The sequence below is a fragment of the Bos indicus genome, chromosome 15 (assembly GCF_029378745.1).
Source record: "Bos indicus isolate NIAB-ARS_2022 breed Sahiwal x Tharparkar chromosome 15, NIAB-ARS_B.indTharparkar_mat_pri_1.0, whole genome shotgun sequence".
Lineage (NCBI taxonomy): Eukaryota > Metazoa > Chordata > Mammalia > Artiodactyla > Bovidae > Bos > Bos indicus.
The window spans coordinates 82,022,673-82,049,458 of record NC_091774.1 but is presented as its reverse complement, the minus strand read 5'-3'; the positions used below and the strand labels follow the sequence as shown (position 1 = coordinate 82,049,458).

General features: G+C 42.8%; 1 protein-coding gene across 1 annotated transcript; it reads left to right on the top strand.

The window, feature by feature from the left end:
- The first annotated feature begins 2,835 nt into the window (after positions 1–2,835).
- OR10W1 (olfactory receptor family 10 subfamily W member 1) lies at positions 2,836–3,780 on the top strand. Its single transcript, XM_019974847.2, has one exon. The coding sequence runs from the start codon at positions 2,836–2,838 to the stop codon at positions 3,778–3,780; it is 945 nt and encodes a 314-aa protein (XP_019830406.2).
- The last annotated feature ends 23,006 nt before the right edge of the window (positions 3,781–26,786 follow it).

Sequence of the window (26,786 nt, the reverse complement as noted above, 5' to 3'; positions counted from 1 at the left end):
ATGTTGATATAATAGGTTTTACTTCTGGGAACCATGACTACCCCTATTTCATCTGTCCAGAATATGGACCCCATGACTCAGCCTGTCCCTCTGCTCCTGGTTAATTTCTATTCTTCAGATCTAAGCTTAAATATGATTCCCTCTAGGAAGACTTTTCAGAATTGCTTAATCAAAAATTTTGTCAGAGCCCCATGTTGCAGTCTTATAACACACTATTTTTTTTTTTATATTTATTTGGCTGAGTCAGGTCTCAGTTGTGGCACTTGGGATCCTCAGTCTTTGTCGTGGCACGCATGCAGGATCTTTAGCTATGGCATGTGAACCCTTAGTAGGGGCATGTGGGACCTAGTTCCCTGAATTGAATCCCAAGCCCCCTGCATTGGGAGCATGAGTCTTAGTCACTGGACCACTAAGGAAGTCCCTATTTTTTCTAGATAGCAGTTAATTATAAACATATATTTATATATATATGCCAGATTGTTTTATCAACAGTGTCTGCCTCTCATTAGGATAGACTATCCAGCTGAGAAGCAATCATCCCGTTTGTATCACCATTGTATGTGGTGCTTGACACTTAATACATAAAAATTAAATGTGAGTGACTTCAAAAAGGTAGCTAAGACATGAAGTGGATTTTTTAAAGTCTCAACATTGGCAGACTAGAACAATGGGCCAGTGTTAGAGGAATGGTAGACGATGTTCTGATGCTCTGAAAATGAGAAAAATAATTAGGAATTTTAGCACTAAGAAGTTAATATCAGTCAAAGTGTGAGCAGACCACCAAAACCATCGAACACAAAGCTATAAATTAACCTGATTTTTATTAGATTGAAGATGTGGACTGCCTACTATCATATTTTTAAATTAATTTTACTGGAGTATAGTTGCTTTATGATAGCATGTTAGTCTCTGCTGTACAGCAGAATGAATCAGCGATATGTTCACATACATCCTCTCTCTTCTGGATTGTCTTCCCTTTAGGTCACCACAGAGCACTGAGCAGAGTTCCCTGTGCTATAGAGTAGGTTCTCTTTAGTTATCTATCTTACCGTATCTTTTTAATGATGGTCATGTGTGTGATCTGCCCCTTCCAGCAGTGTGATAGTTCTATCCATCGCTTTTTCCCATCACCCCTACCCCCAGTAAACACATTTTATTTACAGTTGCCAAGGGCTTGACTACTTCGGATACTATCTATAAGTGGAATCATGCTGCAATTTTCTTTTTGTGACTGGCTGGTTTCACTTAGCATAATGTCCTCAAGGTTTAACCATGTTGCAACATATAACAAGATTTCACTTTTTTAAGGTTGAATAATATTCGTTTGTATATTTATATCACAGTAGCTTTATCCATTTACTTGTTGGTAAACAATTACATTGCCTCCACCTCTTGGCTATCATGAACAGTGTTGCGATGAACACAGGTGTGCAAATATTTCTTCAAGAAATTCATTTGTTTTAGAAATATACCAAGAAGTGAAATTGCTGGATCATATGGTAATCCTATGTTTAGTTTTTCTGACGAATTTCCATATTGTTTTCTATAGTGGCTACACCATTTACATTCCCACCAAAAATACAAAAGGTTTCTAATTCCTCCACATACCTGCCAAAACTTGTTATTTTCTGTTTTTTTATAGTGGCCATCCTAATGGGTGTGAGGTAACATTTCATTTTGATTTTGTAAACCTTATGATTAGTGATGTTGAGCATCTTTTAACATGCCTGTTGGCCATGCATGTGTCTTCATTGAAGAACTGTGTATTCAAGCCTTTTGCCCATTTTTAATTGCATTGTTTGTTACTGAGTTAGGCCAGTTTTTTGTATATTCTGAATATTAAGCCTTTATCAGACATACAGTGTGCAGATATTGTATCTGAACCCATCGGTTGACGTTTCACTCTGCCGGCTGTTCTCTGCTGCACACAGCACTGCTCTTTCTCGAGCAGCACTCTGATGATGTCATTCCATCACTGCTACTCTTACCAAATGGCACATACCCTCCTACCATACTACACCAAGTATTTAACCTTGTAAAAACTTGTGGCAATCTCCTCTTTCCGTTCTCCTTTGTAGCATCTTACACTCCATCCAGAATGAATCAGTTTCTCATGACCCTCCCACTGCTACAATTTTAAATTGTGTTTTCCATAAATTTCCTTTCCTCAGTCATCCTTCCATGCTTTCTCTCCCATGAAGTCTTGACTGACTCCCAAAATTGAAAATGCATTCTATCTATAAAACTTAATTGTCTAATTTATTCATCTCTTATGACTCTATCTAGTTTCTATTACAATCTTGTTACATATATTTCACACCATATCATGAACTTATGAATATTGTACCCATATATCTCCAACTGAATGTCTTAGGAGGTACTGAGTACACATACAAATGAATTAAGTGATGAACAGCTTCTGCCCTCCCCTTCATAATCTCTGAACTTTAAAAGTTGTTGACAGTTTCTTAGGAGTTAACTGAAATAATCTTCATTCCACTTCTACTGAAAATAGTTTGAAATTCCACAAACTTCCTCTGACTCTTTTCCTCAAAAAAGTCTTACACAATTTAGCCCAACTTTTGGCAGTTAGAAATATAATTGTAGATATTTAAGTGAAGAAGCTTGTTAAAGAGGGGAAGAAAAAGACAGTAAGTCTTAATTCTTGTAGTTTCTAACTCAGTTAGATTACATCAGGGCTCATGTAATATAATCTTAGATTACATCATCATGATGCAGATTACATCATACATCATGGGAGTATGAACTGATGTGTTGTTAGTCTGACTCTTTCTTTGTATTAATAACTCTCAACAGAGAAAGTCTGTTAACTCAATGTCCTGGGGAAACCACTCATTGTGGATGGAATTCGTGTTCCTGGCCTATCCCTCCCAGTCAGAGCCGCGCATCTTGTCCTTCCTTGGGGTCAGCCTGGTTTATACATGGGTCATCACTGGGAATGTCCTCATCATGGTGGCCATCCAGACCGAAGCCCGCCTCCACACGCCCATGTACTATTTCCTGGGCAGCCTCTCGGGAGTAGAAATCGGCTACACTGCTGTGGTGGTGCCCCACCTCCTGGCCAACATCCTACGGTCAGAGAAGACCATCACCCTGCTGGGCTGTGCCACTCAGATGGGCTTCTTCATCGGACTGGGCAGTGCCGACTGCTTCCTCCTGGCTTCCATGGCCTACGATCGCCACGCTGCCATCTGCCACCCGCTGCAGTACCCTCTCATCATGCCTCGGATGCTTTGCGCCCGCTTGGTGGCGGCCTCCGTGGTCCTCGGCCTCTGCCTGTCCTTCCAGCTGGTGGCCTTTGTCTTCTCTCTGCCCTTCTGCCCAGCTCGGGGCATTCAGCACTTTTACTGTGATGTGCCCCCAGTGATGTGTCTCGTTTGTGCCCAGAGCCACAGGCATGAACAGTCAGTGCTGGTGGCGGCCACACTGGCCGTCGCGGTGCCTTTCCTCCTGATCGCCGCCTCCTACGCCTCCATCGTGGCCGCGGTGTTCCGGGCCCACTCGGCCTCGGGCCGCCACTGGGCGTTTTCCACCTGCTCCTCCCACCTCGCCGTGGTCCTGCTGCAGTACGGCTGCTGCGCCTTCATGTACCTGCGGCCCAGCTCCAGCTACCACCCCGAACAGGATCAGTTTGTCTCCCTGGTGTACACACTGGGGACCCCGTTGCTGAACCCGTTTGTCTACACCCTGAGGAACAGTGAGATGAAAGAGGCCATAGCAAAAGTTCTTGCCAGGAGTTGCCTCCCCCGGGAAAGCTAGGCCACCCTAAAGGACATCATTCCTGAGTGTTCACTGGAAGGACTGATGCGGAAGCGGAACTCCAATATTTTGGCCACCAGATGCGAAGAACTGACTCATTGGAAAAGACCCTGATGCTGGGAAAGATCGAAGATGAGAGGAGAAGGGGACGACAGAGGATGAGATGATTGGATGGCATCACCAACTCAATGGACATGAGTTTGAGTAAACTGCGGGAGTTGGTGATGGACAGGGAGGCCTGGGGCTGCAGTCCATGGGGTCACAAGAAGTCAGACACGACTGAGCGACTAACTGAACTGAAAAACTAGGAGAGGGTCTTACCTCTCAGACAAGGGTTAGTTTCCAGCTCGTGCAAATTCCCATGCAACAAGGATTTCTCTCAGTTGATATTAAAATTATCTTTTAAAAGGGTACAAGTTATTTGGACACTATTTAGCTAAGTGTACCAGAGACCTTTAAAATGTTTCTGCCATTTGACTCGGTAATTTCTTTTTTTTTTTTTTTTTAGCTTATATGGCTGTGCTGGGTCTTAGCTGCAGCACACAGGATCTTAGATCTTTGTTGGGGTATGCGGGATCTTTATCTGCAGCATGCAGAAAATTTCATTTTTTTAATTGTTCATGTGTGATCTAGTTCTCTGATCAGTGATGGAACTGGGGCCCCTGCATTGGGAGCAAGGAGGCCCAACCACTAGATCACCAGGAAAGTCCTGACTCAGCAATTTCTATGAATGAAATACATAAGCATCATAAAGTAATATAGACTGGTACTTATAAGGCAATATCCAGGTATCAGTTGGAAGCAGATGGCCCATTCAGTAAATTTTAACTGAAAAAAAGGTATTCTGATTATATGGAGACATATGAGTAAGGGAACCAATAATCGTGGTCAAGGCACTTACGTACTAGCAACAGCAGGAAGCCATTATCACCCTACACCTAAAAGGCAAAAGGATGATAGAGTATTATCTGAGACCAATAAGAGCAAGATTTATCGAAAAGAGACTCTTGGTGGAACTCTGGCCTCAGGGGGAAAAGCCTATTATAGAATAATGGCCATGCAGGGAAAGAGCAGGGAGATAAATACTTAACCCACTCTCTGCCTGCATCCTCCTGTCTCTTGCCTTTTCTCCCATTGGCTGAGTCCATCTGGAAGCAAGAGGGCAGAGAGGCTGAGTGATTCAGTCCACAGGAGTGAGACTTTGGGGACAGACGGGAGCACAGAAGGTCCTTGAGAACTGGGACAAGAAGATAATAATCAGAACAGAAGTTGGTCGTTAGCATATTAGAAATAACAATGAAGATACATTAACAGTTCAGTTTCCCCATAATAAAGGATTGGTTAAACAATTACTTATGAGACAATATTACGTAGGCTTGAAATATGTTTTCAAACGCTAGTTGTCAGTTGCTAGTTGTTAGTGATGGCTAACGTTAAGTGCCTTCTGTCTGCCAGAATCTGTGCTAGGAGGCTCACTTTCTCTCCCTTTCCTTCTCCCTCTCCCTACCCCTCTCCGTCTCAGTCTATCTATCTATCCATAAAAGTCGGCAGATGGAGGAGGTGATGGACTCGTGTCCTCAAGAACCATCTTAATTTGGGGTAGAATTTAAGCATCTTTCCTTGTTTTTTCTGAGGATAAAACTGAATCAAAGAGATTAAATAACTGGTGGATGTCAGACAGCTCACGAGTGGCAGAGTTGGGATTTGAACCCAGATTCCAACTTCAGAGGCAATGTTAACACAACTGGTGAAAGCTGTAAAACCACTTCTACAGCATGACCCAATGTTTGAAAAATACACCATGTGCACATTGTAGGAAAAAGTGGCCACAAATGTACCAAGATGTTAACTATGGTCGTCTCCAGTTTGAAGGATAATGAATGATCTTCATTATATTCACTCTCCATCTTTATCTTTTTCCACACTTTCTATATTACAAAGCTATTATTTTTAATTCAGAAAAAAATAACTGTTGAAAAGCATTTTCATAAAGAATCTGATGTTTATGCATTAGCTTGAACCATGTGAAATGACTATCATTTGACCACGTGTGATCTACAAGACAGTGATCTCACATGTTGCAAGCTCGTGCATTTATGTAGCTTAAATCTTCTATTCCTACAAGAATGCCCTTCTACTTTTGATATAACCCTGTATTGATAGTGTTTCCTTTTTTCTCTTCAAACCCTTGATGATTTCTTAAAATGAGGATAATTATTTTAATATAATTTGACATAGAAATACTGAGAAGGACTTTACATTTTGTAAAGTGTAAAGCATTCTCCTCCTACCCTCTCAAGACATCATGCATCAGTTTTATCTGTAACATTTTTCTGGGCATTGAGAAGAATGTAAAAAGGTAGGGGGAGGGAAGCAGGGAAGGAAGGAGAAGGTAAGGTTTTCGATTACATTTCAATGTGACATTTGATGTCATGAATCATATTTCTCATTAACTTACAACTCAAAACAGGTAAGTCAAGAAAGAAAGGATGAATTATAAGGCCAGTGGAGAAACGTCACTGAAGGATTGATTCCAAATTATTGAGTACTTCCAGTCCCCCATCACCCAGACGTATAATAAAGGATGAGGTTTACTTGCTTATTGAAAATCACTTGGCAAACTCATGTGTCTAGTGTCTAGTTAACAAGAGTCCTTTCCTAGAATCATTAGCCATCAAAAGTACATAGTACAATAGAATCATGGGAGAAAACATGCCTATGTCTGCCTGGAGGTATTTTTTTTAACTAGGTCCTCATAAAGCCTATATTTTGCCAATCATAATAGGTGCCCTAGGATTCTTTTTCTCTGACTGGATAAACTAGACACCTATGATCATAAATGCCTGAAAAGCACTTCCTCTGTCTAGAGATGGGGCCATAAACACATAACTGACGGGCTCTCTGACTGTGTATCAGTGCCTCCTGCTCTAAATTCTGCTTCTTATTATTTCGCTTGTCCCACGTCTTCTGGGATGTGTATCACTGACCCTCACCTAAATTACTGTACCTTGTGGAGCTTCCCAGGTGGCGCTAGTGGTGAAGAGCCTGCTGCCAGTGCAGGAGACGTGAGAGACAGGAGTTCAATCCCTGGGTCGGGGAGATCCCCAGAGGAGGGCCTGGCAGCCCACTCCAGTATTCTTGCCTGGAGAATCCCACGGACAGAGGAGCCTGGTGGGCTAGGGTCCATAGGGTCTCACAGAGTGGGACACGACTGAAGTGATTTAGCATGCATGCATGTGAAGCTTATTTGGATTGACTTTCTGAAGTACTCTTGGGCTTGATGATGCTTTACCTCAATTGTCTCTTTAGTGATTATCCGTGGGTCTTTATTTGTGGTTCTCTCACTCCTTTCCTCTGTGCTTCAACTCTCAAATCGCAGCAGTTTTATCACCCAAATCCCATTAGTCTGGAAGGGAATACTCAATGAGAAGTATAGCCAGTGCCCTGAGGTAACTAAAGAATAAGCTTTTCATCTATCTCTGCATCAAAATCACATTCTCTTAATCACTGTGGATTCACAGTAATGCCTGATAGAAAGTAGAGCAAGCCAACTCATCATGTTTTTCTTCAAGAATGCATGAGCTCTTCTTGGTCCTTCAGAAATCCTTAAGATTTTAAGATCAACTTGTCAAGTACCTGCCTCTCTCTCACTCACACACACATGCACACACCCACATACACACACCCCTACTGGAATTTTTATTCAGATTGTGATGCATCTACAAATCAATTTCAGAAGTCGTATCTTTAAAAATAGTATACTATGATCCATGACCATGGCATATGTTTTCATTTACTCAGATTTTAACCATTATCTTTCAATGAAGTTACATACTTTTGCAGACAAAGTCTTGCATTTCTATTATTTTGGGTTAATGGTCCTTTACTGGGATATAGCATCTTTGCCATAAAATTCACACATTTAAAATTTCAGAGCTCAATGAACTGTGATAAGTATATCCAGCTGTGTAAACTCAGCTCAGCCCAAGATAACACAGAAAGTTGCTTTGTACCTGTTTCTAGTCAATTCTCCACTTCAGAGCCAACCACTATTTATTTTATTCTTCTCATAGAATAGTTTTACCAATTCTTGAACTTCATAATTTAGAGTAAACAATGCAACAGTTATCAATCTCTTGCCCCTCAGCTTCCAATTCACTCTTTTCTATTCTGCTTCATGACGTTCCATGGCTGCTTTGCTAACTGGCAGAACATGGAGTGTCCTCTGTAGACAGTTTCCTTAGAGGGACACATTGGGAGGAAGCAGCGTCCTTCTTGGTTCTGGTAGGCTCTGCTCTGCTGATGCTCAGCCGTGTCCGACTCTGAGTGACCCCCTGGACTGTAACCCACTAGGCTTCTCTCCCATTAGATTTTCCCAGCGAGAATGTTGGAGTGAGTTGCCATATCCTCTTCCGGGGGATCTTCTCGACCCAGGGAGTGAACCAGTGTCTGCTGCACCTCCTGAACCGGCAAGTGGATTCTTTACCACTGAGTCACCAGGGAAGCCCTCTGGTAGGCCATTTCTGTTCTGTTCCTTAAGTTAAGGCTGCCAGTGGTGTGTGGGACACCCACAGACACTCACGTTCCAGTGGCTCTTGCTAGAATTCTAAAGGATGGTTTTGCACTGAGTTTTTTTCCAACATCCCAGCTGCTTTCCTAGCAAGTATCACCAGTGCCTCAGTGGACAGCTTCCCAAAGACTTTCACCTGCATTTCAAGGAGTATATTTCTGTGACTTCAGCAAACTTCTCAAACTTTCTAGAAGGCTACAATCACATACTCTCCAGGTAGGTCAGAATCCCAGCCTTGGGGGTAGGGGGATGCCTTCCTAAAGTTGTTTCCTCTTTGATTCTTTTTGTTCCAGTGGTGCGGGCCTTTTGGTATCCACAGAAAGGGTGGATAATTGGGTGGGTGTATAATGTGTGGAGTTTTTCTATTTTTACTGGAGTGTATGTAGTTCCTTCACAATGTTGTGTTAGTTTCTGCTGGACAGCAAAGTGAGTCAGCTATACGACCCCTCAGCCACTTGCCCCTCAGCCAGGTGACTCCCAAGGGGATTTCTAAGTCTTCACGTGCCTTTCTTTTCACCAGACAAGTAGGGATTTCTTTTCTCTTTTCCATCTGTAAATAGGCAATACATGTCCATGTACACAGTGACCCCCTGTCACCCTCTGTCCAGTCTGCACCAAAGTAAGCATCATTTTACTATATATATAACATCATTTATATATATATACACACACACACACACACACACATATATATGTATATATATTTACATGTGTATCTCTTCCTTGGGGCTTCCCTGGTGGCTCAGATGGTAAAGAATCTACCTGCAGTGCAAGAGATGCAGGTTCAATTCCTGGGCCAGGAAGATCCCCTGGAGAAGGAAATGGCAACCCACTCCAGTATTCTTGCCTGGAGAATCCCGTGGACAGAGGAGCCTGATGGACTAGAGCTCATGGGGTCGCAAAAGAGTCGGACACGACTTAGCAACAAAACAATAACAAAAGCATACATTTCCTGATTCTTTAGCCTCGACTCTAGAAGCCAGGGATACTCCTTTTACCTTCAATTCCTGTATTAAAGTTCCCTTTGCCCTTTTTACTAGATAACCCACTGTCACTAGACTAATAATTCCTTTTATATTAAGTTTTCCGTGTTCCAGCATTAGTCTGGTTTCCGTCTGCAGCCTGAATCTTGACTGTTGCATGTAGTACATACTCTTTTGCTTCTGGTTTATTTTGCTGATCAGTGTTGCATTGTGTAAACAGGTAAAAGGTTATCTATCCTTTCTCCCGGAAACCATACGGAAAGACATTAAAAGAACAAAATAGGCATAAGCCCTTGGGATAATGAGCACAGATGAGGGCAGGCAGCAAATAAATATGCTTTTTGGAAAATGTAAGACAAACAGGTAATTTGTAAACAAGTTAGTAGAAGAGAGAAAGTATTAATACCTATCAGCTTGAAAGGAAAGAACCCAATAAAAATAAATCTTGATTGCAGAAAATCTGGATGAACACAGTAATTGGAACCCTCAGGTTCTTCAAAAAAATTAAGGAGGGACTAAAAGCAAGAAAAGTAGTTGAAAATCTGTATTGTTATAGAGACTATTAAGTACGTTGAGGAATAAAGCAAAGACATGATTATGTTTGTGTCATAGAATCTTGGAAAGGAAATACAGATAGAAGGCTGAGGTAAAAGCTGGATAGTTCTAAATTTGAATGTGAGAAAAGAACATTCCTGTTCTCCGAAATCAAGAAAGAAAACGACTGACTGCTTAGAGGTCGCATGGGTCAGTGGTCCAGTGATCAGCAAGATGTTTGATGCTTTGCTAGAAGGACTCATAAGATTTAGCTTATAACTGTACTCATGGCTGACATCTATTAGACTCAGCAGAATGCACAATAGAAGCAGAAAGGGCGTAACAGTGCGGGCTTCCGGCGTTCTTCCTGATGGAGTCGCACAGAGAACACTTCCTTCCACAGAGGCTAAAGGCAGCAACATGTGTGCGATGCTTCTGCCCGGGGAAGCCCACTAGAGACTCAGAGCCCTACTGTCTTATCTGGGGCTGGTCACACAGACATGCTACACTTGTATGATAAGGCACAATTATCAACATTGCAGGCTCCCAGTAGGAAAGCAGGTTGCCTGAAAGCAGAAATATGTCAAAGCATCCCATTCAGACTCTGTGACTAGAAATCACCTCTCTCCATCATTGCTGGATCAACTGATATCTCAAGAGAAACTATATATCTGAAATTTTTTAGCTAGTGATTTAAGCACTTGCCTAAATCAAGAATGACTCCTCCTCCAAGGTAAAATTATTTTTGCTTCCTTAAAACTCATCTACTCATCTATTCATAAGACCATCTACTCATAAGGACTTCCCTGGTGGCTCAGATGGTAAAGCGTCCGCCTACAATGCGGGAGACCCAGGTTCAATCCCTAGGTCAGGAAGATCCCCTGGTGAAGGAAATGGCACCCCACTCCAGTACTCTTGCCTGGAAAATCCCATGGACAGAGGAGCATGGTGGGCTACAGTCCATGGGGTCGCAAAGAGTCAGACACAACTGAGCTACTTCACTTTCTTTAAAACCAATCAGTGAAACAGAAATTTCCATTCTTCAAGGGACTCAGATATCAGATTTTAAAAGTGTTTTCTTAACTCTTTATTCTCTATTTGAAGAATATGATAAAACTATAATTTCTGCCTGTTATCCATGAGATAATCACCTTTCATATTTTTAAGCAGAATTGGATATGCATTCTGGGGGGAAGGAGACACAGAGGATTTTTGCCAATAACTGGACGTCTACTTTACAGAGGGGAAGCTTTGTACTCCATGTAGAAAAACACCTGCATCAGATACCATTGATGATTAAAAAAACTCCCAATCATAACCTTATTGTCTCATTTTGGCCACATTTAATAAGCTATTTGCTGTCCAGATTTCTCATGGGACTTCTGCAAGCATTACACTTCTTACAAATAATATTTTGACAAAAGTGAATGCACATTTGATGAGACATACTGAAGCAGAAAAGAAAACACCAACAATGTGCATCTATATATTTTCCTGAAATAAAGGGGGGAAAATCCAGGAATATGTGGTGGTCGATGAGAGGGAGGGAAGGCTTGGGTCTATAAAGGAGGATTTAATCAAGGATATCCTAGAATAACAAATAATTCTGCTTTCTAAAATCTCCGGTTGGATGAGTAGTGGAGGTTGGGAGGTGGAAGGAGATGTATCTGCATGCAATTTTGAAGCCAGTTTAGAGTTTGAGATTAAAGCATATATAATTTTTAAATTATGAAAATTTACCAATTTATAGAGAGTATTCATCAAGTCAAAAGGAAAAGCATATTCTAACATCTAGTTCCCAAAATAACAAATTCTTCTCCTCCAGACATTAGAGAATCTAGAATCAACAGACCTCTTTGTTTTGTATTAATTTAAATGATTCCAAAGCAAGACAAACGAATATACTGAAATCCGGAAAGGAATGCCTCCTTGAAGAAGTACTAGACGCAGGACATCCCTCAGTCCCCAGTGTTCAGATGCCAGCTTGGAGTCAGGACTGATGTCTTCATCCTTGGCTCTCCTCAAGCGCATTATTTATCACTAAGAGGTGATCATTTGACGGCACGCCACAATCACGTTGGCATCCATGGGGCACGCCACAATCACGTTGGCATCCATTCTTCATGTTGCCCAGTGTCCTGCCTGCAAGATGAACTTGAGAAATGTTGGATGCATGTTAAAATGCAGTAAAGTCAGGCAAAAATCAGAATGATGACATAAGTATTTCTCCCCTGGTAATTCACATGCGCCCTTTCCAAGAAACTGAAGTTTGTTTTTTCAAAACAAGTGCTTTTAATTTAATCATTTTGAAAGTGTATCTAAAATACACTGGCAGTGCCTGGCGTGGCACATAGGAGTAATGTGATGATCCCACTGCTGGGCATATATCTGGAGAAAACCATGGTTCAGAAGTATACAAGCACCCCAGTGCTTATTTCAGCACTGTTAACGATAACCAAGTCAGGAAAGTAACCTAAATGACTATCAACAGAGAAATGGATAAGGAAGATGCGGTACGTATACACAATGGAATATTCAGTTCAGTCGCTCTGTCATGTCCGACTCTTTGCGACCCCATGAATCACAGCACGCCAGGCCTCCCTGTCCATCCCCAACTCCCAGAGCTTGCTCAAACTCACATCCATTGAGTTGGTGATGCCATCCAGCCATCTCATCTTCTGTAGCCGCCTCTCCTCCTGCCTTCAATCTTTCCCAGCATCAGGGGAAAGGTGGTGGTGAGGGACACATTGGGAGTTTGGGACTGACATATGGACACTGCTTTATTTAAAATGGATAACCAACAAGGACCTACTGTATACAACAAGGAGTTCTGCTCAAGATCCTATAATAACCCAAATGGGAAAAGAATTTGAAAAAGAACAGATAAGTGTGTGTCCATATATAAGCCTGAATCACTTTGCTGTGTCCCTGAAACTCACACAGCATTGTTAGTCAGCTGTGTGCTGTGCTGTGCTCAGTCACTCAGTCGTGTCCGACTCTGAAACCCCGAGGACTGTAGCCCACCAGGCTCCTCTGTCCATGGGGATTCTCCAGGCAAGAACACTAGACTGGGTTGCTATGCGCTCCTCCAGGGGATCTTCCCAACCCAGGGATCGAACCCAGGTCTCTCCAATATAAAATAAAACTTTTTAAAAAGAGAAGTAAAGTGATGGTAGCAGGCAGTCTAGTCTGCACAGACTCACCCAAAGCTGGAATGAGCCATGTGAGCCTGGAATGCAAAGATGGACGTGTCCTGCTTCGTCCCAGTAAAGTCCCCATTGTGTCAGGCGTCTTGGACAGAGAATTTCTTGAACACCGACAGGCATTTTGGCTATCAGAAAGCTCTTTAAAAATGCCTAATACAAAATAATGAAATAAGCAGAAGGTTTCTGGTACAAACCTGAGTTCCTCTAGAGCAGTGTATCTCTAGGGGCACCATCAGCTGGATCCCTACATCAGAATCAGCAGCAGTAATTGGGGAAAGTGCTGCTCCCAGCGTCCCTTACCCAGTGCCACCCAATCAGATGTCTATAAAGAATGAGAATATCCTTTTGAAACAAACATCCAGTGACTCTGTGTAAACTCAAGTTTACATATCAAAGATGTGCAAACCAATCTTCTTTTCATAGTGACCCACACTGAGAGCCTGTTTATCTTCACTCTTGCTGATGTTCCTCAGTCCTCGTTGATAGTCCTGAGGGTTCAGCTGTTGAGGTCGCACCCCCAGTGACTCTCTGCTAAGCCTCCTGCTAAAGTCCTTACTTTTGCTTTGTGCTTGTCTCAGTTAGGACATGAAGGTTCCTGGAAGATGGCATGTGCAGGAATTCCACAAGAAATTTTTCTGCATTGATAATTTATATCCCCTATTCACATTCTTTAATTTTTTTTTAAGTTGCTCTTTAAAAATAGTTTTCTTGAAGGAAAGTATACCAGTAAGCTTTACTTCTTCACCCAAATTCCCTTTGGGATTAATTAAATCCAGTCCCTGAAAATCAGGGAAGAGAAGTAGAGCTATTGCAGCAACAAATTTCTCATTCCATGCAGTGCATGGTCCTTCATTCAGTTCAGTTCAGTCACTCAGTCATGTCCAACTCTAACCACATGAATCACAGCACGCCAGGCCTCTCTGTCCATCACCAACTCCCGGAGTTCACTCAGACTCACGTCCATCGAGTCAGTGATGCCATCCAGCCATCTCATCCTCTGTTGTCCCCTTCTCCTCCTGCCCCCAATCCCTCCCAGCGTCAGAGTCTTTTCCAATGAGTCAACTCTTCCCATGAGGTGGAGTTTCAGTACTGGAGTTTCAGCTTTAGCATCATTCCTTCCAAAGAAATTCCAGGGCTGATCTCCTTCAGAATGGACTGGTTGGATCTCCTTGCAGTCCAAGGGACTCTCAAGAGTCTTCTCCAACACCACAGTTCAAAAGCATCAATTCTTCAGCGCTCAGCCTTCTTCACAGTCCAACTCTCACATCCATACATGACCACAGGAAAAACCATAGCCTTGACTAGACGAACCTTTGTTGGCAAAGTAATGTCTCTGCTTTTGAATATGCTATCTAGGTTGGTCATAACTTTCCTTCCAAGGAGTAAGCGTCTTTTAATTTCATGGCTGCAGTCACCATCTGCAGTGTTTCCTAATAGTTTCTTGATAAAATATGGGGCATGGGAAACACATTCTTAGGTAATCAAATATGTGAGTTTCCTTCATCTACTCAGAGTGTTTTTCCCCTGAGGGTTAATGAATGGGAACTGGGGACTGGGGGCAATGGCTCCAACAGTGTACACAGGCTCTGACAGGCAGCCAATGGCTTGAATCAGGACGCAAACCCAGGTCAAGACCATCCCAAAGTCTAGGCACTTCCTAGTTTTCTGTGGTCAGCTATATGGAATGAATGAGTGTGTGTGTGTGTGTGTGAGTTCACTGTCGTAAGTCCCCTGTCCAACCTCCCCTTACCCTAGATGTGTCTTGAATTCTTAGCTGTTGAACCATTCACTTGTTCCCTCATTCCCCCCAAATAAGGACCCACATAGACAACTTGCTGCTGCTGCTGCTAAGGCGCTTCAGTCGCGTCCGACTCTGTGTGACCCCATAGACGGCAGCCCACCAGGCTCCCCCGTCCCTGGGATTCTCCAGGCAAGAACACTGGAGTGGGTTGCCATTTCTTTCTCCAATGCATCAAAGTAAAAAGTGAAAGTGAATTCGCTCAGTCATGTCTGACTCTTCACGACCCCATGGTCTGCAGCCCACCAGGCTCCTCTGTCCGTGGGATTTTCCAGGTAAGAGTACTGGAGTGGGGTGCCATTGCCTTCTCCAATAGACACATTACTTCTTTTTTACATATTCTTTTTTTAATGTTCTTTTCCATTATGGTTTATCACAGGATACTGAAGATAGTTCCCCGTGCTACACATCAGGGCCCTGTTGCTGACCCGCTCTAAATGCAACCGTTTTCATCCACCAGCCCCAGATCCCAAGTCCAGTCCTCTCTTCCTCTCCTTCCTCTCGGCAACCTCAAATCTGTTCTCTATGTCTGTGAGTTCACTACCTTCCTTCTGAAGAAACCTGTCAGACAGAAGTTAATCTGTGTTACTTAAAATGAAGAGTTGGTAAGAAAGAACTGATGCTTCCTTAGAAATGCATGGAGAAGAAGAGGCTCCGATTTTAACTGAAGTATCTTTACAACGGTGAGGAAAACGCATCAGACAATCTTAGGTGGATAGAAAGACATATTCCACATACGACTCAGTTAGCTACAATTCTGGGTTCATATACTAACCTCTCAATCGTTATCTTGAATTGAAAATTTAATTCCCATAGAGTCCCCATCCTGGGAGACTTGAGCTATTTATTCAAATATTCAACAAATAGCTGAGGGGTTTTTGGCCACTCTGTGTGTCATGTGGGATCTTAGTTCCCTGACCAGGGATGGAACTTACACCCCGTGCATTGGAAGCGTGGTGTATTAACCATGGGACTGCCAGGGAAGCCCCAAAAACAAATAGTTGTGAGCACCTTCCATATGCCTAACCCAAAGGGTCTCAACTGAGGGCAACGGAGGCTCCCAGAGAAACATTTATAATGTCTGGAGAAAGGTTTGGTTACCATAAACAGAGCAGAAGCTACTGCACTGTCACCCAGCAAGGAGGACCCAGGACATCATGAAATATCCTACAGCAAGCAAGACAGCCCCTCACAGCAGAAGCATCCAGCCCAAGCTGTCAGCAGCACCTAGGCTGAAAACATCTTTCATTATAGACACAGTATGCATACAAGTTGGAGAAAAGGAGACTCAGCCTTGGCCCTCATTGAGCTTACACACACCCAGTGGAAACAGAAGCTAATCCATAAATTGTATAGCAATGATAGTTGCAGTGATGGATGGATACTTGAGATTCCAGAAAGGAACATTCCAAAAAGTGCTCTTGACCCTGACGTTACCAAGGTCAGGGAAACCTTCCCTGAGAAACTTGTCATGAAACTGGGACAGAGGATGTGCTAAGTCGATTCAGTCGTGTCTGACTCTGTGTGACCCCATAGACGGCAGCCCACCAGGCTCCCCCGTCCCTGGGATTCTCCAGGCAAGAACACTGGAGTGGGTTGCCATTTCCTTCTCCAATGCATGAAAGGGAAAAGTGAAAGTGAAGTCGTTCAGTCGTGTCCGACTCTTCGAGACCCCATGGTCTGCAGCCTACCAGGCTCCTCCATCCATGGGATTTTCCAGGCAAGAGTACTGGAGTGGGGTGCCATTGCCTTCTCCAGGGACAGAGGATAAGAGGAGTTAATTTATTAAAGAGAAAAGAGAAGAGGGAGTCCCAGGAGAGTGAACACCATGTGCAGAGGTCTCGTGGCTGGGAAGAGGCGTGGTGAGAAGGAACTGCAAGAAAGACAGTCGCTGGAGCAAAGAACCAGGAAGAGGCTAGAAGTTAGTAGGGGCAGCCATTATACGGCCATGTAAGCAACATTATGGTTCATCTTTGACATAAGAGCCAGGTGTTTTGGGGGTTTTTTTTTTTTCAGAACTCTTAAGGTTAATTTTATTTTATATACTACCTTCACAAAATGACAGTTCAAATGACAGTGAAAACTTGACCACAATTCCTCAAAAGTCAGAGAAAGAATAGTGCAGGTGGATGATTTCAGGCAATGTGTTTGCAGAGGTGGGAAGTAAACTAGCAAGAAAACACCATGTCAAACAATACGTCATCACTGCATACACACAATTCACAATACATTGGCCCTTCCCCGCAAGCACCTACAATTTACTTGGGAAGATGCTGTGCATGAAAAAAGCTGCACGGAAGACTATTATATAACAATCACTCAGGGCAGACAAGCTAGCACAAAGACCACCAACAGCACATGTCCTTAGAGTTTATACAATGTAACTCTCTTATTGGGCTTCCCTCATAGCTCAGTTGGTAAAGAATCTGCCTGCAATGAGGAGACCTGGGTTCAAGTCCTGGGTTGGGACGATCTGCTGGAGAAGGGATAGGCTACCCACTCCTGTATTCTTGGGCTTCCCTTCTGCCTCAGTTGGCACAGAATCCCCTTGCAATGTGGGAGACCTGAGTTCCAGCCCTGGGATGGGAAGATCCCTTGGAGAAGGGAAAGACTACCCACCCCAGTATTTTTTTAATTAATTAATTTATTTTAATTGGAGGCTAATTACTTTACAATATTGTAGTGGCTTTTACCACACATTGACACGAATCAGCCACAGGTGTACACGTGTCCCCCGTCCTGAACCCAAGAGCCAGGTTTTACTTTCACTAAGAGATAACAGAGCAATGTGGTTGGATGACGCTTGATGAAAAGGAAAAAAAATATGCTTTAGGGTTAAGCAAACTTCACCTCAGCTGCTTGCTGCATCTCCTTTCACAAATTATTCAAATTCTGCCAGTCTTTTACCTTTAACTCTCACCTATTAAATAAGGATAGCACTCACACAGCAGAATTCTTATAAGGATTAAATAGTATAATAATATATGTAAGTGGCTTGCCTGGTGGTTCAGTTGGGAAAGAGTCTGCTTGCAATGTGGGAGACCTGGGTTCAATCCCTGGGTTGGGAAGATCCCCTGGAGGAGGAAATGGCAATCCACTCCAGTATTCTTGCCTGGAGAATTCCATAGACAGAGGAGCCTGGTGGGCTACAGTCCATGGGGTCACAAAGAGTCAGACACAATTGAGTCCTTTGATTTCATAATATGTAAATGGATACCAATAGTACCTGCTTCTTAGAATTGTTGTGATGATAAAATGAGTTAATACATGCAAAGTGTGTGAAATTTATTAATAGTAAGTACAACATAAGACTTAGCTATTGCAATTATTGCAATCCTTGCACAAAAGATACCTCAAAAGTCTCTGAGTAGCTCAGCGACTCAGGTAGCTCAGCCCTGTATGGCTGTTGAGATCTGGCAGTCCTACAGAAGCACACACAAACACATACACACACGTGCACACACATCAAAGAACTACGTTAATCACTCCAGACCCATTCAGAGTACTTGCCCTTGAGTAAATGGGGCACAGGGAATCAACATTCACAACAGGTATTTAAACATTTGTGTACATACAACCAAGCAACATTTTTTCAAGGAATAAGCTGCTTTGCTAAGACCTAAGGGAGTGTCTCTGCTCACTGTGAGTTAAAGAAAGATACCATGGTAAGTATTCATTGAGGCAAATATTCATTGAGGACCTATTAAATATACAGCAGTATGCTAGGTCTTGTGAAAGCTAGATAAGATACAAAATATGGTCTCAATTCTCCAGGGTGATAATAATTTGACACTTGGGCTGAACCCAGCTGTGATCATCTGGTGGGAGGACACTCCTTGGAACAGGAGGTTCAAATGACCTTGATGATGCAACTTCCTAATTCTCAGAAAATTATTTTGGAGCACTGAGAATGTTGATAAAGGGTTTAACAGTTGTCTCTTCTATGACAAACATACCCAAGATCTTCTGTTGACCAGATATCCTAAGTGGAGAGACTCTTTTAATTGGACTGTTTATCCAGTAACAGGGGAGGAGCTAGGCAATCACTACACCACTTTCTTCTGGGAGATGGAATTTATGAGACAAGATCCTAGATAGAAAGGTAATTTACTGCTGCTGTGGTTTCTAATTTGGGAAGGTTCCTGGAGTCTCAGTCCCACTGGGCAGGCTCTCTGGGCTCTTGGTCCTCCTTCCTCCAGCCATCACATAGGTGAGATATCACCTGTGAGGTCCTGTCTTTTATGAATGTAACTGGGAACACTGGCTCACTATCTTCTCATGTTAAAGGTAAAAGGAAACTTCTTCTACCGCCTTGTAGATTTGCAACATACTTTGCACTGGCTGATGCTGCCTAGGAAAGCATGTAATGGCTCTCCAAGTATTTCAGAGCTATTTCAGCCCATGGCTTAGCGGTGCTCTCTGAATTCACTTGGAAGGCTTATTCTTCTGGTTAAAATGATAATTACTAATCTCAGTCCAAGAAATATTGAGGGAATGACTAATATAAATCTGGATAAAGTTTAAGGATTTAGAAAAAAAATTTTTCCTCATAAGGTACCTCATTTAATCCTCTGCTATCAAGAACTTATTATTATCCTTTCCTTAAAAGATTCAAAGGAGAGAAGAATTAACATTTATTACGCAATTTTAAAGGTTTCATACATCAAACCAAGTGTTCTAAATACTTTATCTCATATAATCTCATCACAACTCCATTAGGTAAGTATTATTATTTATATCCTTTAAATAGGTGGAAAGAGAAGTTAATGTAAGATGATCTGCCCAGGTGACAATAATAGATTGAGATTCTACCGCAAGTCTGGTTTTGCTAAATCTCAGTTCAGTTCAGTTCACACTCAGTCATGTCCGACTCTTTGCGACCCCATGAACTGCAGCACACCAGGCCTCCCTGTCCATCACCAACTCCCGAAGTTCACTCAGACTCACATCCATCGAGTCAGTGATGCCATCCAGCCATCTCATCCTCTGTCATCCCCTTCTCCTCTTGCCCCCAATCCCTCCCAGCATCAGTCTTTTCCAATGAGTCAACTCTTCGCATGAGGTGGCCAGAGTATTAGAGTTTCAGCTTTAGCATCATTCCTTCAAAGAACACCCAGGACCGATCTCCTTTAGAATGGACTGGTTGGATCTCCTTGCAGTCCAAGGGACTCTCAAGAGTCTTCTCCAACACCACACTTCAAAAGCATCAATTCTTCGGCACTCAGGCTTCTTCACAGTCCAATTCTCACATCCATACATGACCACGGGAAAAACCATAGCCTTGACTAGATGGACCTTTGTTGGCAAAGTAATGTCTCTGCTTTTCAATATGCTATCTAGGTTGGTCATAACTTTCCTTCCAAGGAGTAAGCGTCTTTTAATTTCATGACTGCAGTCACCATCTGCAGTGATTTTGGAGCCCCCCAAAATAAAGTCTGACACTGTTTCCACTGTTTCCCCATCTATTTCCCATGAAGTGATGGAACCAGATGCCATGATCTTCATTTTCTGAATGTTGAGCTTTAAGCCAACTTTTTCCCTCTCCTCTTTTACTTTCATCAAGAGGCTTTTTACTTCCTTTTCACTTTCTGCCATAAGGGTGGTGTCATCTGCATATCTCAGGTTATTGATATTTCTCCCGGCTATCTTGATTCCAGCTTGTGTTTCTTCCAGCCCAGCGTTTCTCATGATGTACTCTGCATATAAGTTAAATAAACAGGGTGACAATATACAGCCTTGACATACTCCTTTTCCTATTTGGAACCAGTCTGTTGTTCCATGTCCAGTTCTAACTGTTGCTTCCTGACCTGCATATAGGTTTCTCAAGAGGCAGGTCAGGTGGTCTGGTATTCCCATCTCTTTCAGAATTTTCCACAGTTTATTGTGATCCACACAGTCAAAGGCTTTGGCATAGTCAATAAAGCAGAAATAGATGTTTTTCTGGAACTCTCTTGCTTTTTCCATGATCCAGTGGATATTGGCAATTTGATCTCTGGTTCCTCTGCCTTTTCTAAAACCAGCTTGAACATCTGGAATTTCACGGTTCACGTATTGCTGAAGCCTGGCTTGGAGAATTTTGAGCATTACTTTACTAGCATGTGAGATGAGTGCAATTGTGCTAAATCTACCAACCTTTTTTCGCATGATGCTAGACAATTGGAAAGCCACTCCAGCATGCAGTTTCTGTATTTCCTGACTGCACAGGGACAAGGTTTTTCATGATACTTTTGCCAACAAGGGCTGGTCTTGCTGGAGAAGTAGAAGGAAACAAGAATGTAACGTGGGATGTGCCTTGGAGGCACTGAGATGGGTGTGGATTAAATGAACAGATGCCAGTCTGCAGTAGATTTCTGGGGATGATGCCAAGTGGTCTTATCTTGCCTCTGTTTTATGCAATATATTTAGTATCAACCTGGAATAGCAAATTGATGATATGTCGACATAACACATTTCACTCTCTTTGAACCATTAAATTCACTATCTCATCAGTCTACAATATGAACCTCACTGCTTTACCTGCCTCTCTCAACTTCTATATTCTTGGATCTAAGATTAAATATTACATCCTCTAGGAAGACTTTGAAGAAACTCTTAATCACAACTATGCCAGAGCCTCATGTTGCACAATCTTACTAACACACTAATTTTTTTACAACACTTAATCACAGTTTTAATTACCTATATATACAAATCCGTCACGAAGTGCATGTGTGCTCAGTCATGTCTGACTCTTGCCAGACCCATGGACTAGAGTCCGCCAGGCTCCTCTCTCTATGGAATTTTCCAGATAAGAATACTGGGATGGATTGCCATTCCTTTCTCCAGGGGATCATCCCAAAGTGAAAGTGAAGTTGCTCAGTCATGTCCAACTCTGCAACCCCATGGACTGCAGCCCACCAGACTTCTCCATCCATGGGATTTTCCAGGCAAGAGTACTGGAGTGGGTTGCCATTTCTTTCTCCAGGGGATCTTCCCAAGCCAAGGATCAGACCCAAGTCTCTTGTGTCTCCTGCACTGGCAGGCACATTCATTTACCACTGAGCCACCTAGGAAGCCTGTATGTCATAATATATATAAATATATACTATATTTATACAAGTATATGCCAGATTCTTTAACAGCGCCTGTATCTCTCATTAAGATACATAACCATTTGGACACCACTGTGCCATTTTGATCATTATTGTATGTGGGCTTGGCAATTAATTTTTTAAAATGTGAGAGATGGACTGTAGGAAGGATAGTTAAGACGTGGAGTCACAGATCAAAAAAAATTTTTTTTTTCATGTCAAGCTCAACAGATTAAAGCTATGGACCAATGTTAAGGAATAATGGAGGATGCTCTGCTTCCCGGCGGGGGCGGGGTGGGGGGGGGTGGGAGGGTGGGGGGGGGGGAATGTTTAGAGTTTTAGTGTCCAGAGAGCTACATATCAGTCCAAGTCTGATGATATGATGAAAACAATCAAACACAGGAATTAATCTAATTTTGATTAGAGTAAAGCAATAGACCGCCAGTGAGCAGATAGGTGGCACCCAGATCTTCTGATAGTTGACCACTTCTGTGATCTGTCACACGCAGTACACTTTTAAGTAAGGTGTTTAAAATGAGAGCACTTCCAGAGCTAAAATTGTGAGACTCACCAAAACCATGCCCATGTGAGGAACAGAAAAAAGGAAAGTAGGAAGACAATTTACTGGACTGCATGATAAGAGCTCTGATTCCTAGAGTTTCATGTAGAAATGGCCCCATTGTGTAGAAGAGCATGAATATGTGGAAGTTGCACAGAGGCAGAGGGGCTTCAGTTGGGATTTGCTGATGACTCAGCAGGTAAAGAATCGGCCTGCAGTGCAGGAGACAGAGGAGATGTGGATTCGATCCATGTGTGGGGAAGATCCCCTGGAGAAGGAAATGGCAACCCACTCCAGTATTCTTTCCTGGAGAATCCCACGGACAGAGGAGCCCGGCAGGCTACAGTCCAATGGGTCACAAAGAATTGGACACAACTGAGCAGCAAAGAAAGGCAATGCCAAACAATGTTCAAACTACCTCACAATTGCACTCAGCTCACACGCTAGTAGGAGAAGGCAATGGCACCCCACTTCAGTACTCTAGCCTGGAAAATCCCATGGATGGAGGAGCCTGGAAGGCTGCAGTCCATGGGGTCGCGAAGAGTCAGACACGACTGAGCGACTTCACTTGCACTTTTCACTTTCATGCATTGGAGAGGGCAATGGCAACCCACTCCAGTGTTCTTGCCTGGAGAATCCCAGGGATGGGGGAGCCTGGTGGGCTGTTGTCTATGGGGCTGCACAGAGTCGGACACGACTGAAGCAACTTAGCAGCAGCAGCACATGCTAGTAAAGTAATGCTCAAAATTCTCCAAGCCAGGCTTCAGCAATACATGAACCGTGAAATTCCAGATGTTCAAGCTGGTTTTAGAAAAGGCAGAGGAACCAGAGATCAAATTGCCAACATCTGCTGGATCATGGAAAAAGCAAGAGAGTTCCAGAAAAACATCTATTTCTGCTTTATTGACTATGCCAAAGCCTTTGACTGTGTGGATCACAATAAACTGTGGAAAATTCTGAAAGAGATGGGAATACCAGACCACCTGACCTGCCTCTTGAGAAACCTATATGCAGGTCAGGAAGCAACAGTTAGAACTGGACATGGAACAACAGACTGGTTCCAAATAGGAAAAGGAGTATGTCAAGGCTGTATATTGTCACCCTGTTTATTTAACTTATATGCAGAGTACATCATGAGAAACGCTGGGCTGGAAGAAGCACAAGCTGGAATCAAGATAGCCGGGAGAAATATCAATAACCTGAGATATGCAGATGGCACCACCCTTATGGCAGAAAGTGAAGAAGAACTAATGAGCCTCTTGAAAGTAAAAGAGGAGAGGGAAAAAGTTGGCTTAAAGCTCAACATTCAGAAAATGAAGATCATGGCATCTGGTCCCATCACCTCATGGGAAATAGACGGGGAAACAGTGGAAACAGTGTCAACAGTGTCAGACTTTATTTTGGGGGGCTCCAAAATCACTGCAGATGGTGACTGCAGTCATGAAATTAAAAGACGCTTACTCCTTGGAAGAAAAGTTATGACCAACCTAGATAGCATATTGAAAAGCAGAGACATTACTTTGCCAACAAAGGTCCATCTAGTCAAGGCTATGGTTTTTCCCGTGGTCATGTATGGATGTGAGAATTGGACTGTGAAGAAGCCTGAGTGCCGAAGAATTGATGCTTTTGAAGTGTGGTGTTGGAGAAGACTCTTGAGAGTCCCTTGGACTGCAAGGAGATCCAACCAGTCCATTCTGGAGGAGATCAGCCCTGGGATTTCTTTGGAAGCAATGATGCTAAAGCTGAAACTCCAGTACTTTGGCCACTTCATGCAAAGAGTTGACTCATTGGAAAAGACTCTGATGCTGGGAGGGATTGGGGGCAGGAGGAGAAGGGTATGACAGAGGATGAGATGGCTGGATGGCATCACTGACTCAATGGACGTGAGTCTGAGTGAACTTCGGAAGTTGGTGATGGACAGGGAGGCCTGACGTGCTGCAGTTCATTGGGTCGCAAAGAGTCGGACATGACTGAGCAACTGAACTGAACTGAGCTGAGCCGCTAAGCACTGATTTCAGCTATTACAAGACAAAATTTTGCTTTCGAACAATGTCATCCAACAGTGGAACAGACAAGTCAGGAGGTAATGAGAGTTTCTAAACTTTGAAGGTGACCTGATGTTCAGATACAGATAGGAGATTGAAGTATCTAACAAACGACTGAACTAGACACATTCTGAGGTCTTTTCCAGCACTAAGAATTCATGACCTGTAGATAACTCTATCATATAAATATTTTGTTACAGATCCTGGAGAGCACCATTAAGATGACATGAGTGTAACTGCCTCTAGTAAAATCATTATTCCAAAGCCCTGTATCATAATAAAGATGGTAGACAAGCCTTAGACATGTTTGCTGAAGTCTTTTACATATTATGTTTCTGAGTGACATAATCTTTTCCAGAATGCAACTCAAATGTTGGATACCAAGTTGTTTTCCATAAAGGGCTCTTATACAAAGGTTTTGATCATGAAATAATCTTAAAAGTAAAAGATAAAATGGGAAAAGGGTAAATGACATGTTTTAATAGTATGTTCAACCATACAACATAGGTTTATTGAATGCCTAATCTTTGTGCAACATTAGGCTTGGTTTATGTGGGACATAAAACTATAAATAAGGGAGAATGGCTGCCCTGGAACTTACAAATAATAATCATGGTTATCCATTATGAGGTTGTTTTTACTACTGACTGATCTGGGTGGTAGACGCTTTACATGAAGATGTCAAGAACTAAGCATAATTATCATCCCCATTTTTCAAATTAAAAAACTGGCACTCAAAGACATTATATATAGCCTAATATTACAGAGATGGAATCACTCAAACTACATCATTTAAAATCAAAACTGATTTCACACTCACACACTGCTCCTCCACCTCCTCCTGTTGTATATGACGTTGGATATGCTACGTAACATTAGCAATCATTCACAGCATTAATGAAGTTCAGAAGAGAGAAAGAGAATGAATGAAACAGACACTGCTTGCTAACTGTTGGAAAAGCAGAGGCATTCACGCCCTAGGGGCTCTTGACATTTATTCCTGACAATCTCTAATCACCCTAAGCTGGTTTATGTGAATAGCACTTATCAGAGTGCTGCTTCTGGATACGATTTCTCTTTAAAGCTCATAGTAAATAACACATATTAAACTAGGGAAATTTGAATTAAGGTTGAATGTTGCCTCTTTTCCATCTTTCTTTAAGATCTGTTTATTTATTTTGGTTGCTCTGGGTCTTCGTCGCCGTGTGTGGCCTTTTCTCTAGTTGTGGTGAGTGAGGGCTCCTCTCTGGTTGCGGGGCACAGGCTGCCCACTGTGATGGCTTCTCTTGTTGCGGAGCACAGACTCCAGGCTGCACGGGCTTCCGTGGCTGCAGTGTGTGGATCCAGTAGCTGTGGTGCCCAGACTTAGCTGGCCCACAGCATGTGGGACATTCCCAGAGTCGGGATCAACCCGTGTGCCCTGCCTTGGCAAGTGGGCTCTTCACCACTGGACCACCAAAGAAGTCCTTTTCCACCTTCTTGAATGAGTTGGTCTTCGAAAAGTAATGGAATGGGTGCCCTTTGAGAGTTAGGACTCTTCATTAGAAGGTTTTCAAGGAAGCTAGACGGCTTGTCTTAGATTTTACTTTAGCTTCTTAGAAGAGAGGAAAGGCAAATGGAAACAGGCTTGGTCTTTCCCATTCATCCCTAAACTCACAGGAAGGGTGCTCAGTTCTCTGACAGCTTATGATCACATGTTTTCCCATAGCACCACAAGCCAGGAGGAGCCCTGTGATACAACTCTCTGATTGGACACGGCTAGAACAGGAGTTGGGAGCACTTTGGCCTTGGAGGGTTATGCCCGACACTGTCAACATTAGGCTTGTGTCAGCCCTTTGCCCATGGGCATTGGGTTTTCTTCCTTCATTTTCCATCATATCACTAGTTTTTCAGGGTTATATTCTTGTATCTCCAAGCCAGTGCCTCAGGAGGTGTTGTGTGTAAACCTGTGAATGAATAAATACTTCCTGTTCTCAACGGCCCTGGCTCTCAAGAATTTCTTGACACTTTCTTGTGAATTTACTAAAACAATTGAATTTTCATTCCACATCTACTGAAAATAGCTTTGAATTCCATAAAATTCTCTGCCACATTTCCTCAAAAGATTCTTACACAATGTAGCCCAACTTTTGGCAGTTAGAAGTGAGAAAGTGAAGTCGCTCAGGCGTGTCCGACTCTCTGTGACCCTATGGACTGTAGCCTACGAGACTCCTCCATCCATGGGATTTTCCAGGCAAGAAT